Consider the following 16,005-nt stretch of genomic DNA (forward strand, 5'->3'; position numbering starts at 1 on the left):
GAGACTGATGAACATTTTGTCTTGTAGAGAGGGCTGGAGCACGTACAGAGATGACCTTCCGCAGACCCTCCAGCACCTCACGCTCATTGCGGCTGTCGACAAGCCTCTTGATCTGGTTCTTGTCCAGGGGCCGTGAGGAGTGCCGTGAGTTTCGGGCGGCGGATGCAGCGTCGAGGGTGAGCTCCTGGGCTGTTCCGCGAGGTGTGGTCGTCAGTCAGTCTTCCTGCCCGGAGGGCCCACAACAATGGCGAGGCAGTCTGGCTTACCCTTTTCGAGGAGAGTCGATATGCGCGATAATGGCTCCATGATTAGGCGCAGTGTCGTCCCCTGTGAACCGCTGTACTGGTCTGGAGGGAAGAGGAACAAAAGGTTGAGGTGGGATGTTGATGCTCTAGCGGGTACAGGGCAACTAAACTACCTACGTACGCTACAAGGTGACGTGCTACAGCATCCTGGCAGGCTGGGTCTTGGTGGGGTTAGGCAGCGCATGGGCACGGGAGAGACCGCCCGTATTTACCGCCTTTGTGGGGCCTGGCCTCCGTCCCGCTTCAGCGCTTTGGAGCCGGCGGCGTGTCCCTTCTGCCCCGTTCGGTGCTTCCTTGAATATTACAGGAGCCTAGTGATTTCCTAGGAGCAGACCGCCAAGATGAAACTCAGATCACGAACCCACGACTATTAAGGGCATAATTTGAAGACCCAAGACGGGTCTAAACATGGCGGCAACACCACTCTTCCTCTCGCCCGCACTCCCTTCCGAGCTGCTCGCCTGGGTCACTCGAAACGAGTCGTACCCAACGACTCTAATAATCTGCTCGTCAAGGGCCGAATTCCTCTCCTCCCTCATACAGGACGTCCGCAGCGCAGATACCAGCACAGGCACAGATGACCCAGAGACATCCGATCTACAGCATCTTCTCTTATCCTCGCCGCTCTACCAGGTTGCTGTAGCCCGCCACATCCGGCTCATCTTTACACCTACAGTCTCACACCTCCGCGCGTGCCTGTCCGTCTTCGATCCTGCCGACAGCAAGGCCCCGCCCCCTCCGCCGGCAGCCTCCGTGTACTCTGTGCCACCATCAAGAGCGGCGCAGCGGCTACCGCTGCTGCTGGTGTACGGGTTTCTGCGGCAGCATCGCGATACGAGCGAGTGGAGCGCGCAGGGAATCAACGCTACGGCGGCGGTGCTGGTCGAGGCGGGCAGGAGGTGTGGATTCAGGGCTTTGCTTGTGGATGCGCCGACGGAGATGGCAGGAGATGGGCCTGAGACCGAGGAGGGGGATATGCATGAGGGTGCTGGGGCTGGATCGGGGCAGTCGGTCTTGGACGAGGAGGTGCCAGTACTAAGCCCAAGTACTGTGAGGGCCGGAGGTGATCGGGATGATGCGGTGTGGACAGGGCGGAAGGTAGCTCTGGGCAGGGTACTGGGTCGATGGTTCCGGTACAGAGAGGGTGACTGGAAAAGACAAGGCGCTGCTGGGACATTGGATGATCCCCATGAAGACGAAAAGCAAAAGCAAGCAAGCACCAGTGATATATGACCTAATCTATGAATCCATAGGCAGTATTTCAATTCCAGCCACTGAGAAATACCTGCTGCTGACACCCCTAGCCCAAAAGTATCCACCAGACCCCTTTGTGCCGTTGAACTCCTGACATGGTATCATATCGCTTCCGAGAACACAATGAAAAGAAAAGAGAGAAGGAGGAGGAATCCCCCCCTCCCCCCGGTCCGTGACCTTACTCGTCTGACGGTATGGCCTGCTCCATCTCTGTTATGTATAGCTTGATGTGTGCTTCCATCTTGAGGTACTCATCATGGGCGTTATGGACCTCGTTCTCGATGTTCTCCTTGAGGTCTTGCATCTGTGATCCAATAGTCAGCACCTGTAAGTCCACCAAACAGCTGGCAGATCTGGGGAGACGCAGTAAACGCTTACCTTCTTCTCCGTCTGCTCTATCCGCACCCGCCGCTTCTCGATATCGTTCCCCTTCTCGGTGCGCTCCTGCTTGAGCTTCTTGTGCACAATCTCCAGCTCTTCCATCTTCCTCTTGGCCTCCTGGGCCTTCGCGTTGGCCTGCTCCCTAAGCTTCTCCGTCCGCTCGACCCATTTAGCCAGCTGCCTCTGAAGCAGTGCCTCGGCGCGCTCGACATCCTGGACGTCCGTCCGCCGTTCGAGGAGCGCATCCTTCTGCTTGGTCTTGCGCGAGTTCTCCTCCTCCTCCTTCTGCAGCTCGCCCGCGATCTCGTCCAGCAGCTTGATGCACGATGCCACGTCTGTCGACACCACCGAGAACGAGTCGGTCGAGGTCTGGAGGGCGCGCGCGCGACGGTCGAGGGAGTCGATGTGCGCCTTGTCGCCAGCGAGGGTGTTGGACAGCTCCGTCAGGCTCGCCTGCAGCGCCGACGCGCTCTGTTGGACGTACGGCCGCAGCTTGTTGCTCTCCTGCCGGACGGCCAGCTTCTGTGCCGTCCTCTCCTCTAGCTGTGTCGCCAGCTGGCCCTTCTTGGTCTTGGCCTCCTCGAGCCGCGCGGCCACCTGCTCCTGGTTGCGCCGCAGCTCCAGCAGCTTCTTCTTGAGCGCTTCGTTGCGCTTCGTCTTCTCCGCCACCAGCGCCTGCGTCTGCTCCAGGTTCCCGTGCATGTCGTCGCGCCGCGCCTCCAGGTCCTGGTTCTCCCCATACAGCGCCTCGATGCGTGCCTTGACCTTCTCGCCCCTCTTGAAGTACTCGTCGATGATGCTCGTCTGGCTCTCGCGGAAGCGCACAAAGTTGATCAGGTGGCTGAATATGTCGACCAGCCGTGCGTGCGTCGGCCGGTACAGGTCCGCAAAGCTGAAGTCCTCGTCCTCGAGCCCGCACTTGAGCAGCAGCCGCCGTAGCGACACGTAGAATCCCATCAGATCGGCCGTGTCGGGCGGGTATAGCATGTCGCCGTGGTCCCCGGCCACGTCGCGGGCGGCGGCGCGCATGGCGGGGGCCACCGTCTCGCGGGTCGCGTTGAGGACTAGCTCGGCAAACCACTCAAAGATCTTCTGGATCTGGTTCGGGTTGGGCTTTTGTAGGTCGGAGAGGGTAAAGGGGATGCCGATGTCTGTGATGCAGCCGACGACCTCGTGGTCTGGTAGGCGCATCGCGGCCTTGGCCTCTTCACGCCTGCTGCGCGCTGTGCGCTGATTGCGCGCATTGTGTTGTTCCGGCGGGATGATACTCATCCTGGGATTGTAAGCCATGATGGCGGTGTGCGAGAAGTAAAGGTGCGGCCTTGGGATGATGTGCTCGAGGTAATTGTCGTGGGCAGGTCAAAATGGTGTTACAGATATGGGTAGCATGGGATTGTTCCGTCTTCTCCTTCCTGCAAAGAAAACACATGCCAGCGCAGAAAGTTAGAGGATGCTGCTGTGGGCCACGGTTGGAAGGGCAACGCGCTAGAGCGAATCCCTATTGCTCAACTCATACCCCTTGCCAGAACTTACAGCATACACGACAGCAAAGGTAGGTCAAGTGCGTGTGCGAAGACTATTCAATTGATTTATTTTTCTTTCATTCTGCTTGGAGTCTATGCTATTTTTATTTTTATTTTTTTCATTTTTTTTTTTTTTTTCAATTTTGCCTTGGGCCCAAGAGGGAAAAGAGCCGAGACATCAATTACACAAAGAAAACAATGGACAGGATCAAGAAGAAACAAAAGAAAAAGAAGAAGGGATATAGAAGAAACAGGTAAAACGCTTGTGTGCTCCTAGTCTGCCCCAAACCCTCAAAAAACCCCTAAGGCCGATTCTAGATGGTATCACAAGCCTGCATTTCATTCACCGATCAGACTGGTCTTCGTGGGTAATTTTTGCCCCTTTCTTTCACTTTATACAGTGTATATGAAGAAAGGGGGCCGCGGGACTCCATTCGTGCTGCCGCACAGGGCTACGAGAGCTTGTCGAGCTGGGCTCACAGGCGACTGTACCAGCATCGAACAATATCAATGCCAACCAGCCCTTCGTGTTACTGCTTGGCATCCTATTATTCAGCGTGCACCGCCTGTTCACCCCTCAGAGGCGAATAGTGGCTACCGCCCCTTCCAAGGTTCGGACTTTACTTCTGGTTGTGGTTGATCTGATGACCATTGGGGGTGATGTATCGATGACAGCAGACAAGAGGTTGGCCCAACACCTCGTGCTCCCAAGCCCACCCACGAACAAAACCACCTCTGACGCAGTAACTAGCAGAAAAGCAGAAAAGAACGGTGGCAAAGGCAGCAGGCCAGGCTCTCTCGATCGAATCTGGGAAGCCGATCTGTCTATCGCCCGGGGTGTCCAGGAACTGACTGGCCAGGGCCAACGGGTGGTCAGCAACCCCAGGCCAAGGACCATGCCATGCGAACCGACCGGCACTTTCGTTTGTCCTCTCCAGCAAGCCCCCTAGTTTGGAACCAGATGTCTTTTTTGAGAGAGGGGGGGGGGGGGCCTTGCGGACTGTCCGATATGCAGGCGATCATCACATACCGGGACTGGATTGAAAAATCTCAGGGTCCTCCATTCTCCCAGGGCTCTGAAACTTCGGGGCCAGATCTGGGTGCGCAAGAAAAAAGAAAGTGTATCTTGCATACCCATTCCATTGCCAGCTTACAGAACAACAATGATGCACAGGGGGCCCTGACGAGTGTTAGACTGGTTTTCTTTCTTTTCTTTTCCCGTTTCGCCGCATTTCTTCCTGGTTCTGTGCCGTGCGACGAGATGAGTTGTACGGAGTTTCCCCGTGATGCGCCTTGACTCTTTCGGGTCTCCACTCGAAACTCAACGGTGTGTGTGGATATTTTCATGGTACTCCATACAGAGCAGGCCCACTGCTTTGGCTCTGGCCAGCTGGGTATTTCGAAGAAAGTGGTGCTCTCAGAGGCGACTCCAGCACAATCTCATTAGAGATTACTATAGTACATACATAGTACTATGGTATATATGCGATTGCTGCGCAGTGGAGCTCTGGAGAAAGCTGGTGACGATACTCGGCTGTCGGTTGGGGTTGACTGTGGACGATTAATGATCGTTCTCCCCGAAAGCCTAAAAGCAGCCATAAAGGAGCTCTGCTTGTTACCGTACGCAGTACGCAGAACAGACTGCAAGCTAAGATTGCCTGCCCATGGGCTCGTCCAATGGTGGACAGCACAGCACGTTCAGCACTTGCGCAGTCCAATGAATCTCTCAAGACCAATGTCACACAGGCCAACGTTCTGACAGCTGAGTGGTGGGATACACAAGATAGCTCTCATGCTATCTGCCAAGTGGCCTTGCGGCCAGCGAGTCGCAGGCGGTTTCCGAGGGCGAGGGTGGCAGGGCCCCTGGGTAGCTGGGTACGTACTATGGTACCTCATGACGGCTGCCTCTTAGCGGGGATCTGCTGTGAGCCAGCACGAGCCAGGTTGACTTTAGTTGACTTTGAACTTCTGGGCATCCCCCCCGGTGCCCGTGCCCCCCTTCCCCTTCCCTCCTGGAACCCACATCGATCGGGGGTTTTCTTTTCCTCTCCTCTACAATAGTAGATGGTCTGGGCGTGATCACCAAGCGCTTGCTGGGTTGTTTGCCCGAAGCCCATCTGGTCATCCCCCGGGGGGGGGGGGGGGGAAGGCGCTGTTTATTGTTTGCTTTGCTGCTCTGTCGCATGTCAGTGGCGGTGAATAACTGGCCTGACGAAGGAAGCGACCACTGGACAAATGGCCTGTGCATTTGCGTCGTTTCTGCATCGGCATAGCAGGTTTAGACACGATTCTAATGCAATGCAGCTGGTACGTGGCGTGGTCTTTCGACGCCCATCATCAGGTACGAGAAACATACCTGCAGCTGCCCCTGCAGGGTCGGCCGCAAGCAAGGCCTCTCTGCAGCGGTCGGCGTTGCTCGCTGGCCAGCGCTGTGGCCCATTCTTGCGCTTTCGCGACCTTGCCGAGACAATTAATCATACCCTGGACAGAAGCAAGCGAAGAGGGCCGTGGTAGATTTGATACCCCGTCAATTCCAATTGTGTCCTCCCTCGAGGCCTGACCCGGCGCCAGGGCGTCGCAAAGCCACTTGTTCTCTCTAGGCCAAAAAGCTATACATAGTACCAGAGGAATTTTCCAAGGCCGCTTCGCTACGATACCAGGGGGCTGCGAGGTATGACATCAATGTTGCCGGGGGACGCCACCTTGGACGATACCCGGCTGTGAAATGTCTGAACAGGGGAGGGGATCGTCGAGGCTGGCCCTGGCCGAACGGACCTGTGCCCTGATCTGGCCCAGCCCAGTTGGTGATCTCAGGATCGTCGTCGCGAATTTGGCAGCTGGTGCTTTGTGTGCGCTGCTGCTTGGGCGGGAGAAGCTGACCCAGAAAGATTCCAGGAGGCGTTTTGTGGTTAGCGTCGAATCATGGACCTTTTCACGTCGGAGAAGGTAGATATTCTAGAGCGCTTTCACCCCGTCGACGTCAGCAGGAGAGAAATGACTTTGAAATTTCTTTCATCCCTTACGTTCTGGTGGTAGCGTTACTCTCGTGACTGTGAGGGCAAGCGGACAATGAATTCCCCTTCAGAAAAGCAGGGCCGACGGAGGTGGCGTTCAAGCAGCCATTTAATTTCCCTCTTGCTCAATTGTCACATTCCTTGGGACAGCTGCAGGCGAGAGATGCGAAATGCATGTGCTGCCAGCTGTCATCCTTCTTCTACCTATAGTAGTTGCACATGCCCTAGAAATTGGAACCCTGGCAGGTCGATCGGGGGGATCAGGCGCTACGAGCTCCAGGCATACTCGCTGCTTTTCTCGTGCTGACCCCATCCTGTTCTTCGCGCGTCGAGGCAAGGCCAGAACTAGACACACGTCGAGAATTCCAGGCAGGATCCAACCTTACGTTGAGCTGTGTGCGCGCTCTTGGTTGGCAACCGAAATGTGGCATTGCTGTGATGATAGGTCCTGTCTTCTTATGGTTGGGCTGTTCTTCTTTTGCCTTTTTTTTTTCAAGGAAGGGATATCGGCAGGATCGTTGACACAGACCCCACCCCCCCCTCCACCCTCAATGGCCTTGAGAGAAAAAGAAAAGGAAGATAAAATACAAATGGTCCACCCCAAATAAGTACCCTGGTACCCTGGGCCCCTGTTGATGGTCTTTGCCTTGCTCTGCCGTGCCGTTCCTGTCTGCTAGTGAGCGGACCCATTTTATCTTGAATCTACCCACTCAGCCAGCGCAATTGGTCTTCGCGCCAGAGCAAAAACGGGAAGGTGCAGGTCATTCTGCTGCCCTTGCTTGACGGGAAGGGACTTGAGCCACGCCTTTTACCAAAGTGGAGAACTGGGGCATGCAAGAGCAACGTTGGAACAAGGGGAAGGGAGCATGGACTTCCTGTTGTCCCAAAGTCACCCCCGTTTCAAAAGGACACCCGAATTCTCCAACGTCAGAATCGGTAGTGACAGGAACCTGAACCAAGCGCCAGAGCCAGAGCCAGAGTTGAGGAGGAGCAGGAGGAGGGGGAGGGATTGGGTGGCACCGCTCTGTGGGTTGCAGACTGATATGACCATGGCATGGCTACATGGGCTGCTGCATGGGCATGGCTGGCGGCACACACACGCACAAAGCCCATCTTACCGTAGTACATCTGAAGAGTGCTGGGAGTTGTCATTCGGCCCCCCTTCCCATCAATCATCACTTCATCCCACCCACATTCCTCTCTCTTCCTCCCTCCCCCCCCAGTTCTCATTTAGTTCGCCCACTGGGCTCACTGGCTCATTCGTGGCTGCCCGCAGCGCATTCCCCTGCTAGGGTGGGTTTTCGTGTGTGTGCTTGGCCTGCTCGCCACAGCTTCCCCTTTTAAGCCACCCCTCTTGCACACCCCCTTCAAGTACGCCCGTTCCTTTTTGACTGCCCTGCTTCGACCCTGCGGTCCACCGCCCCCCAAGCCGAACAGCAGCATCAGGACACTCCCAAATTCTCATCTCCTTTTTATTTTATTTTATATCAACGGCTGGACCTGTGCGTTGAGGCCCACCTTATAGTATCCATAACTTGTCGACGATTCCCGCTACCGACCCAGGGCCGTCACAGCGACACGGCAGCATCAGCAACGTAGCACGGCGCCGGGAGCCTGAACATACGAATAGCAACATCACGAGGTAAAGACGAGAGACTTTCCCGTTGTGCCCGCATTTCTCGAGATCCCGCACCAAGAGCCAGCCTGCGCAGCCTGTTTTCCATCAGCCTGAGTCTGGCCTTTCCACCCGCGGCATCATATTGCCTATCCACACTTCACACAGGTCTCCGTGTAACGTCCCACAGTTACACACAGGACTTGCCACCATTCTCAGCACCGCACTGTGTGCTCTTTGCTTCATCACCTCAATTCGTCTCCTCCCGTCCTGTCACTTTTTGTCACTCGCTTCCCTGCGCAATTAGAAGCACTAACCTTTTGAAAGCACAACTCGTCAACAGCAATAACTTATACACCAAGTTGAGGACCGTCCTCGCGTCACGCTCACTTCGATCAAACTCAAAAGCCCAGGATGACCAGCTCCCGCAGATGAACTCAACAAGTATCTAGTCGCAGTCGTATTCTCCCTTGGATCAGGATGCCTTCGCACTTGACAGACAGCATATTGCATTACCGACCATCAGAGTTGCTCGTCCATCGTTCTGCTCAATCATAGTGCGCATACCACCAGCCACGCCCCCTCTGGGCAGGTGCCCGTCAGACGACAGCATCATGGCTGTCTGGCCATTTCGGCGGAAAAGCCGCAGGAAACGGCCCCGTAGCGGAGCTCTCAGCGATCCCGACTCCGCCACACAGGACCCGTCCGAGGATCAAAGTCGAGTTCGCAGAAGGAAGATAGATCCTGAACCAGCAACAACCACAATGCCTGTCAAGAGACAGCCAAACAAGTTACACCGCCGTGAGCGCAGTTTGAGCTTTGAAAAAGGAAGAGAGGATGCCCTGGCTATCGAGCGCCGGAGAACCAGTCGGAAACGGACATCAGGGGCCGTTGGCCAGGGTCTAGTGGATCCTCGTGTCCACCCTTATTCCAGAGGTCTCGATGCTTCTAATGTGGACAAGTCCCCTTTTAACCAGGACAACTTCCCTAGAATGCCCACCCTCCATCACAAGCGGAATGCCGAACTTTCAGCACGCAGAAAATCCAACAAGCGGAGGAAGGCCGACCACGCCCGTGAAGCAGACATCAGAGCCATGAGCAGGTCTGACCCAGTCCGACCGGCCGCTGAGCCGTGGCAGTCTGGAAGGCCTATAAGGAAGGAGACCAAGAAGGCCAAAGGCGGGCTCGGACTTAGTCTCCGGCGTTCTTGGGAGAGAGCACATCAAGACTCGGACATATCGCTCCCGTTACCTGGGAGCATTCACTCCAGCCTCTCCGACGATTCAGAGCACGTCTCGTTCAAGGTCTCTGCGCTCGAAGCCCTTGCCCCACGTCCAACCCTGCGATACACAGTTCACCCGCGTCACAGCTCCCCGCCGGCAGAGCGTCCCGACAGACATGTCTCGGTCAGACATAAAGTATCCGAAAGGCAACCCATCCCCGAGGCCACAATCAGAGCCCACAAGCGCATTGACGATCTTGCGGATGACCTTACTGCCAGTGACTTGCGGCAGCTGATGGAACGCGATGGCCGGAGACGGGCAAAGAAAGAGGAGCAAGATCGGCAGAGGCTAGAGAGAAGGCTGGCGAGGAGAGCAGAGAAGGAAAAGGCTGCTGAGAGGGAGGGGCGGCAATCTCCTCCCAACCTAGAGAGAGGCGTGCTCGGTCGGGAATCAGTCGGTCTGGGTATCGATCCTGAGTCTGCTGTGAGAACCTCGTCGACGCCAAGGTCCTCTGCGAAGTCTTCTCCCAGCCCTTCGACAAAGCAGCTGGGCAAACGCCCTGCGGCGGAGATGGAAGACGACGAGGAGGCCGACGAGACCGCTGCTCAGGGGCCGCTAGAGCACTTCCACCGGACCGATAGCATACCACTGGACGATACTACAATAACACCACCCCCCGAGGATCCGCCCACCCGACGTGAATCGAGCCCCCGAAAGAGAATTATATTAATGCCTCGAGCATCCAAGTCCAAATCGCCGCCGCCGCCAGCGCAGCCGTCGTCCGATCCGCCGAAGCCCGAGAGGCCTGACCATGCCAGGCAAACATCTGAAGGCAGCCTCAAGAAGATGCGGAGATCTTGGAGCAATTTGTTCCGCTGGGGGTCCAGGTCTAGACGCAGGTCAGGTCCTTCGTCGTTCTCAAATACCTCGCGAGATTCCATGACGGGACCTTATACCCCGGCCACTCCTGCATACGACCCGGCCGCTTTATCTCGCAAGATCAGCAGCGGCGTGCCCAAGAGGACGCTGTCCCGGTTCCGTGAAGACTTGCCCGAGCTGCCTCTGTCGCCGCCGCAATCAAGAGAAGCATCCCCAGAGCCACCACCCTCCGCGATTATCGAGCAGGATTCACCTGAGCTCGACGCTGCAATGGATCTTGATGAGCCAATTGTCATGCCGAAGCGCCGGGATACACCCATGTCTCCAGATGAAGCACTGGGCAGTGTTCCCGCGAGCATGCCCTCAACCGTTGACCCCTCGCCTGAACCGAACACGGTATCGCTTGCCTCCGTTGATTCTGAAGGATCTTGGTTCGGCAAAAAATCCTCGAACCGTCGGTCCGTGCCGACGCCTCTGACACCACCACGCATCCAACACCAGCGACCAGCCACCGCGAGCACATTCGACTCTCATCATGACCCAGACCTTCCCACGCAGGAATTCCAGGAAGATTACTCCGACATCACCGGGGACGATTACCTGTCCCGTCTCGCCAATCAACGCAGTTCGGGTTCTCACGTGACGCATGCTCGTGCCTCGTCAGATGCGTCTGACGATGCTCGTTGGGGCATTGTGGGAGGACACCAACCACATTTTGTTGAACCACGCGCGATCGATTTTGTCAAGAGCCACGAGGGGCTTCTGAATAGCTTCTCTGACGACGGTGTGGACGCCAGTGAATCAGATGACAATGCGGACAGTATAGGGGCTGATGAGGAGAACAAAGAAAACGGGGGCCGCCGTGCGGCCACCGCTACCCGGCACAATAGAAGTGCGAAACTGTTAGAAGTCAACCCGTGAACGCCAGTGGATGCGAGAAGGGTGTCGGCCATACCGTCATGATTTTTGGAGCCGAGAATCAGAGGTAAAGGTCTGGGGAGAAGCGGAACTAACGAAGTATGACTGACAGACTGAGATGCCTACCACGTTCTTTTTACCATTTCCTTACCACTATCAACCAACCACAGTCTCAACGACATTTCCTTGCAACAATTCTCAACCACCGACCACTATTCACTCTTTCAACCTCTCCTTCGAGTTTCAGAACCATTTAACACACCCCACACAAAAAAACTTGAAAACAACTAGAATCAACCATGGCATTTCACGAAGCAGTCTGCTTTCGATCCCTACTCTTACTAATCTTTACCTACGCTTCCGGTACTGTCTATGACTGTTCTGAAGGGTCGAGACCCTAATTCTCACCACCTGGTGCGCTGAAGAGAACATAAATTTCACTTGGGCAGGGTCCAGCTGAAACTATTTTCGTGGTCGGATACATTGGTTTTCTTTCCATCACACATTTACATTCAGGATACCCTTGGCGCGTCTTGTTTTGTTCCATGATAAGATGATGGAATGGGGGAATATGGAAAATCTGGGCGGAATGCGGCGTTTTGAAGAAGCCGCCACAAGAGCGCGCCGGGCTTTTCCCTTTTATATATGGGCGTGTGTCATATAGATGTTAATGGCCCCTGTTTGGGTCTGCAACGAGACCGAAATACACAAATGCCCAGCTACAGCTTATATGCTTGCTATTCACCCTGGCTATTGAGAAATCATGTGATGAGTTCACTTCGAGTTAAAGAGACAAAGAAACAAAAAGCCAAGGGAGGGTGTCGAAATTTCGATGTTCAGGGACAACAAGAAGAAGAAGGAATGAAGGACTGATGTTATCTCTTTAGCATGCTAGTTAGACCTGACGAGGGATCTGCGGAACCTTCCTACCTTCCAGACACGCCTGAAGGCAGGAGAGAAAGCGCTGGAGATAGGCATTGTAGTGGGCCCTGGAACGGATCTCGCGCTTGTTTTCGCCGTCAAAACTGTATCTACAACGGTAGGTATAGGCTGCGAGTATCACATGCAATTGACGAGGCTGAGGTGATACGAATTTGTTTGCCTGCTATTGATTACTGAGCATGTATTACTTGTCGTCTTTTTAATTTTTTTTCCAGCTTTCCACAGCCTTGTATCAATCGGCCAGGCAGGGTGGCTGCTTAGATGCAGTCGGGAGAAATCGTTGGATGGTTCCCGCCCGCCCTAGCGGCCAAGTGATGCAGAGGACAGTCCAGCCCAAGGGGGAAAAATTGATACTCTTGTGTGACAAATCAGCCCATGTCGCAATGCCTCGTCGTTGCTTACATCATTGAGGACAGAAATTCGGAGAATCACTGTAAACAAGTCATTCAAAATTCTATGGCGAATCATTCTGTAACAGAGCCTTGAGCTAGTATTGCTGTAGTGACAAAAGCTACGTACTTTTGGGAGCTAAACTGCGCGTCATTCGTGCCCGCCCCAGAACAGCGGGGGGGACGAAGGGCGGGGGTTGGTTTGCTCAATTATCTAAAGCGCGCAGCGATATTTAAAACTCGACCATGTTCTCCACCACCACCACCAACGCTATATATCCTGCCTCCTCCCGCCCTCCCCGTTTCCCAACCCGCGCCTCCGACTCCCAGATCAATCAATGTCCATCACCGCCGCCAGACAAGTCCTCAAGACAGCGACTCGATCTTCCCTTCCTCTGTCCACCTCTACCAGACTCACCTTTGCGCGATCTTTCCACTCCACGCCCTCCAAGATGACTGTCCACAACGTCGAGACGTGAGTCAACATATCCGCCCCCAGTGCGACTGAAGAAGAAACAATTGAATGGGTTTACTGACTTTTGTCTCGTTCCTCCTTGGATTTTTGACAGTGCCTCCCAGTTCAAGGAGATTCTCGCCAAGAACCCGGTTGTGTTTGTTGATTGGTTCGCGACGTGGTGCGGCCCTTGCAAGATGATCGCTCCTAAGATAGCAGAGTGCGTACCTTTTGCGTCTCTCCTTCCTTCCCCCCCCCCCTCCCCTTCTCTCTCTCTTTCATCAATGAACCCATGCGAGCGCGTAAACATGACTCTTAAATTCTAACACTTGTATTTGCTTCCCTGTAGGTGGTCAAACGAGTACACCGGCGTTTACTTCGTCAAGATCGACGTCGATGCGCTGCCCGAGCTGGCGGCTGAGCACAACGTCAAGGCCATGCCCACCTTCCACGTCTTCAAGGACGGCAACACCACCGCCGCCGAGGAGTTTGTCAGCGCCGTCCCCCCCAAGGTCCAGGCCCTGATCGAGAAGCACAACCCGGGCAAGAAGGAGGGCGAGGAGAAGGCCGAGTAAGAGGGCATGAATGGGGAGAACAAGAGAGAAGACACATAAGAATCAATCGTTCTTGTAGCAGACACATAATTCATACCTCCCAAAGCGTTTCAAAATACGTTCTGGCCTGTGCGAAAGTGTTGTTCCCATTTGTGGTCTATGATGCAGTGATCAAATTAGTGGTTGCATATTGAATGCATGCCAGCTTAATTTGCTGCGCTGTCGACTACCTTCTGTGTTGTTTTCTGTATAGGTCGCAGTCAGAGCCTGATCACTCTCGGCCCCCCTGGTCAATCGCGCGCAAGGCTCTCACGATTTTGTCATCGCGGGGTCCTGCGGCAGCGGGGCACTGATAATCATGCCCAGCATTGCCTGAGGTACGTGTGGCTCCTTCTAGTGCTTTAGCAGGGAGCAGCTCCGCGGCATTGGGGGTTAGGGTCCGCATCCGTGGGACTGACGATAACGACCACAACAAGGAACAACAACGACGCCAATCATACTTTTTCTCCCTTGTCCATCCACATCTTCAACTGCTGCTCAGCATACACCCAGGCGTCATGATTATTGCAGTACTTCAAGCCCTCTTCGTATTCCTCATCTGCTCGTTTTTTCAAATAGTGGATCAGCACAACCAACATTCTTTTCAAAAAGAAATCTGAACCACTTTCAACTCCAACAGCACTCACCGGTCTGAAGCGGGCCCTGGCTCCCGTCTCGTTTTCTCCCCCTATGTCTCGTCATGTTTATGATCTTGGCCGCCCTGTCCATTCTCAACCGCTGCCACAGCTCGAGGCGATGGGGAATCTCCTCGGGGGTAGTGCCAAGTGGTAGTACAACGCCCAGAGCGCAGCCGTCCTCGATGGCCTGTGCAGCGCCTTGGCCCATGTCTATAGATGCGTAGAGGCATCAGTCAGGTTGCCGGGTATTGTATAGAGCAGGAGACAAGAGGAAGTCGAGACTGGCACACGCTGACTTACAAGGCAGGAAAGGACGCGCTGCGTCCCCGATGAGGATGGCCTTTTGCCTGGTGACACTGGGTTGAAGCTCCATCTGGACGAGATCCCACAGCCTGGCGCCGTCCTCGGGTATTTTATCAAGCATCTTCTGGACAGGCCCGCCAAACTGGTTGAAGTGCTCCTTGAGCCGTGCCTTGTTTCCCATCTGGTCATACCCCGTCAGACCTGGTGAGGGAAAAATTAACCAAATTTTGTTGTCAGCACTGTTGAGCCATCCTCTCGAGCATGGACACAGGCGGGGGAATATATCTCAGTAAAGGGGCAGTGGCCTACCTCTCTTGATCTCCCCAACTTCACTCCTGGGTACAAAGGCCGCGATGTTCATCACCGTTCCCGATGAGCACGGATACAAAATGATCCTTCTATCGTCCACTCCCATGATCTCAACGAATGAGCCTGGCGTGTCCGCAAGGAATTTCGTCTCGGGGTCGGCGAGCAGATCAGCTGTCGGAATCAGGAAACGGTAGCAACAGCGCCCCGTCCCGTACAGTGGGACCTCGCGGCCCAGGACGCCTGCGCGGGCGGCGGAGTAGACTCCGTCTGCACCCACGACGAGGTCACCAGCCGCAGTGCTGCCGTCGGCAAGGGTGATGGTGGCGGTCTCGGGGTCGACGCTCGTGAGGAGGGAGGCGGTGTGGATCTGTACGCCCAGGGAAACGGCTTTACGCTTGAGGCTCTCGTGCAGGTCGGCGCGGGTGACCAGGTACCATTCCTATTCACACATGTCAATGCTTGTCAAAAGCAGCACCAGCAGCACCAGCAGCAAGCGCTATGCGACGCTGAAGTGGATGTGTACAACGCACCGCCAGCCATGTGGCCCTGTCCTGGTCCGTCGTGGCCCCGATGCGCAAGACGTTGCAGTCAGCGTCTAGGTACTTGGCCTATTCGCCATATCGAGATGTGTCAGTGCTGGCGATGGTACCCTCTTGGTTGACGGTTCCAGATTTAAGAAAAGCAAGGACACCCACTCCACGGTAGACGACGCCTCCAATCTCTCCTGGGTGAATACCCAGGTGGTTCAGCGCCGCTGTGCAGTTGGGCGCGCTGTACATTGCGTTTCCGAGCTCTGTGTGCAGTCTCGACTTCTCAAAGATCTAAGCAAGAGCGACGATTAGCAGGCCGGGAGCTCCTATGGACATGAAGGGACTCGTTTTGCTTTGATCGATCACAGGGGCATACTTCGACCTCGTGGCCTTGGAGGCGGAGTGCTATGGATGCAGAGAGCCCACCAATTCCGCCTCCCACGACGAGGATCCTCAGGGGGTCGGTCTGTGTCATGGTCAAGACTCCAGGGGATGTAAGGCCTTCTGAAGAGAATTGCAGAAAGAGTTGGCTAAGTTGCTAATAAGATTGCACTGTTTACACCCTATACGTGTATAAATGTATCATTAAACCACAACTGAAACTGCATATACATAGATCGATAAGATGGCTGATTTTACAGTCTACATTTATACTTCAGGTACATTATCAGGCAGACTTAGGCAGAGTGCGTCCTATGGTGTTGTCTGGTGTAACATGCAGCACCTCCCTTCCTT

The 16,005-nt window shown here is 55.0% G+C and overlaps 5 protein-coding genes across 5 annotated transcripts; 3 read left to right on the forward strand and 2 right to left on the reverse strand.

The window, feature by feature from the left end:
• Positions 1-646: 646 nt before the first annotated feature.
• M406DRAFT_355468 (uncharacterized protein) lies at positions 647-1,607 on the forward strand. Its single transcript, XM_040923186.1, has one exon. It carries the CDS (start codon positions 714-716, stop codon positions 1,536-1,538), a length of 825 nt encoding a protein of 274 aa, XP_040778063.1. The 5' UTR covers positions 647-713; the 3' UTR covers positions 1,539-1,607.
• Positions 1,608-1,752: 145 nt separating this feature from the next.
• On the reverse strand, positions 1,753-3,230 carry M406DRAFT_229786 (uncharacterized protein; the record flags this gene model as incomplete). The annotated part of the gene is made up of 2 exons (XM_040915820.1): positions 1,753-1,863; positions 1,938-3,230. Coding segments are annotated over 2 exons (1,404 nt in total), but the record flags the coding sequence as incomplete, so codon positions are not given.
• Positions 3,231-8,856: 5,626 nt separating this feature from the next.
• M406DRAFT_328207 (uncharacterized protein) lies at positions 8,857-11,115 on the forward strand (the record flags this gene model as incomplete). The annotated part of the gene is made up of 1 exon (XM_040920298.1): positions 8,857-11,115. One exon carries the CDS (start codon positions 8,857-8,859, stop codon positions 11,113-11,115), a length of 2,259 nt encoding a protein of 752 aa, XP_040778065.1.
• Positions 11,116-12,895: 1,780 nt separating this feature from the next.
• Positions 12,896-13,472, forward strand: M406DRAFT_39961 (uncharacterized protein; the record flags this gene model as incomplete). The annotated part of the gene is made up of 3 exons (XM_040924122.1): positions 12,896-12,918; positions 13,013-13,117; positions 13,247-13,472. The coding sequence occupies 3 exons, from the start codon at positions 12,896-12,898 to the stop codon at positions 13,470-13,472; spliced, it is 354 nt and encodes a 117-aa protein (XP_040778066.1).
• Positions 13,473-14,171: 699 nt separating this feature from the next.
• On the reverse strand, positions 14,172-15,871 carry M406DRAFT_274570 (FAD/NAD(P)-binding domain-containing protein; the record flags this gene model as incomplete). The annotated part of the gene is made up of 6 exons (XM_040918225.1): positions 15,647-15,871; positions 15,436-15,561; positions 15,271-15,348; positions 14,741-15,179; positions 14,429-14,632; positions 14,172-14,338 (listed from the first exon to the last, which is right to left on the reverse strand). Coding segments are annotated over exons 1-6 (1,113 nt in total), but the record flags the coding sequence as incomplete, so codon positions are not given.
• Between the last annotated feature and the right edge of the window lie 134 nt (positions 15,872-16,005).

Source organism: Cryphonectria parasitica (assembly GCF_011745365.1).
Source record: "Cryphonectria parasitica EP155 unplaced genomic scaffold M406scaffold_3, whole genome shotgun sequence".
In the NCBI taxonomy this organism is placed as follows: Eukaryota; Fungi; Ascomycota; class Sordariomycetes; order Diaporthales; family Cryphonectriaceae; genus Cryphonectria; species Cryphonectria parasitica.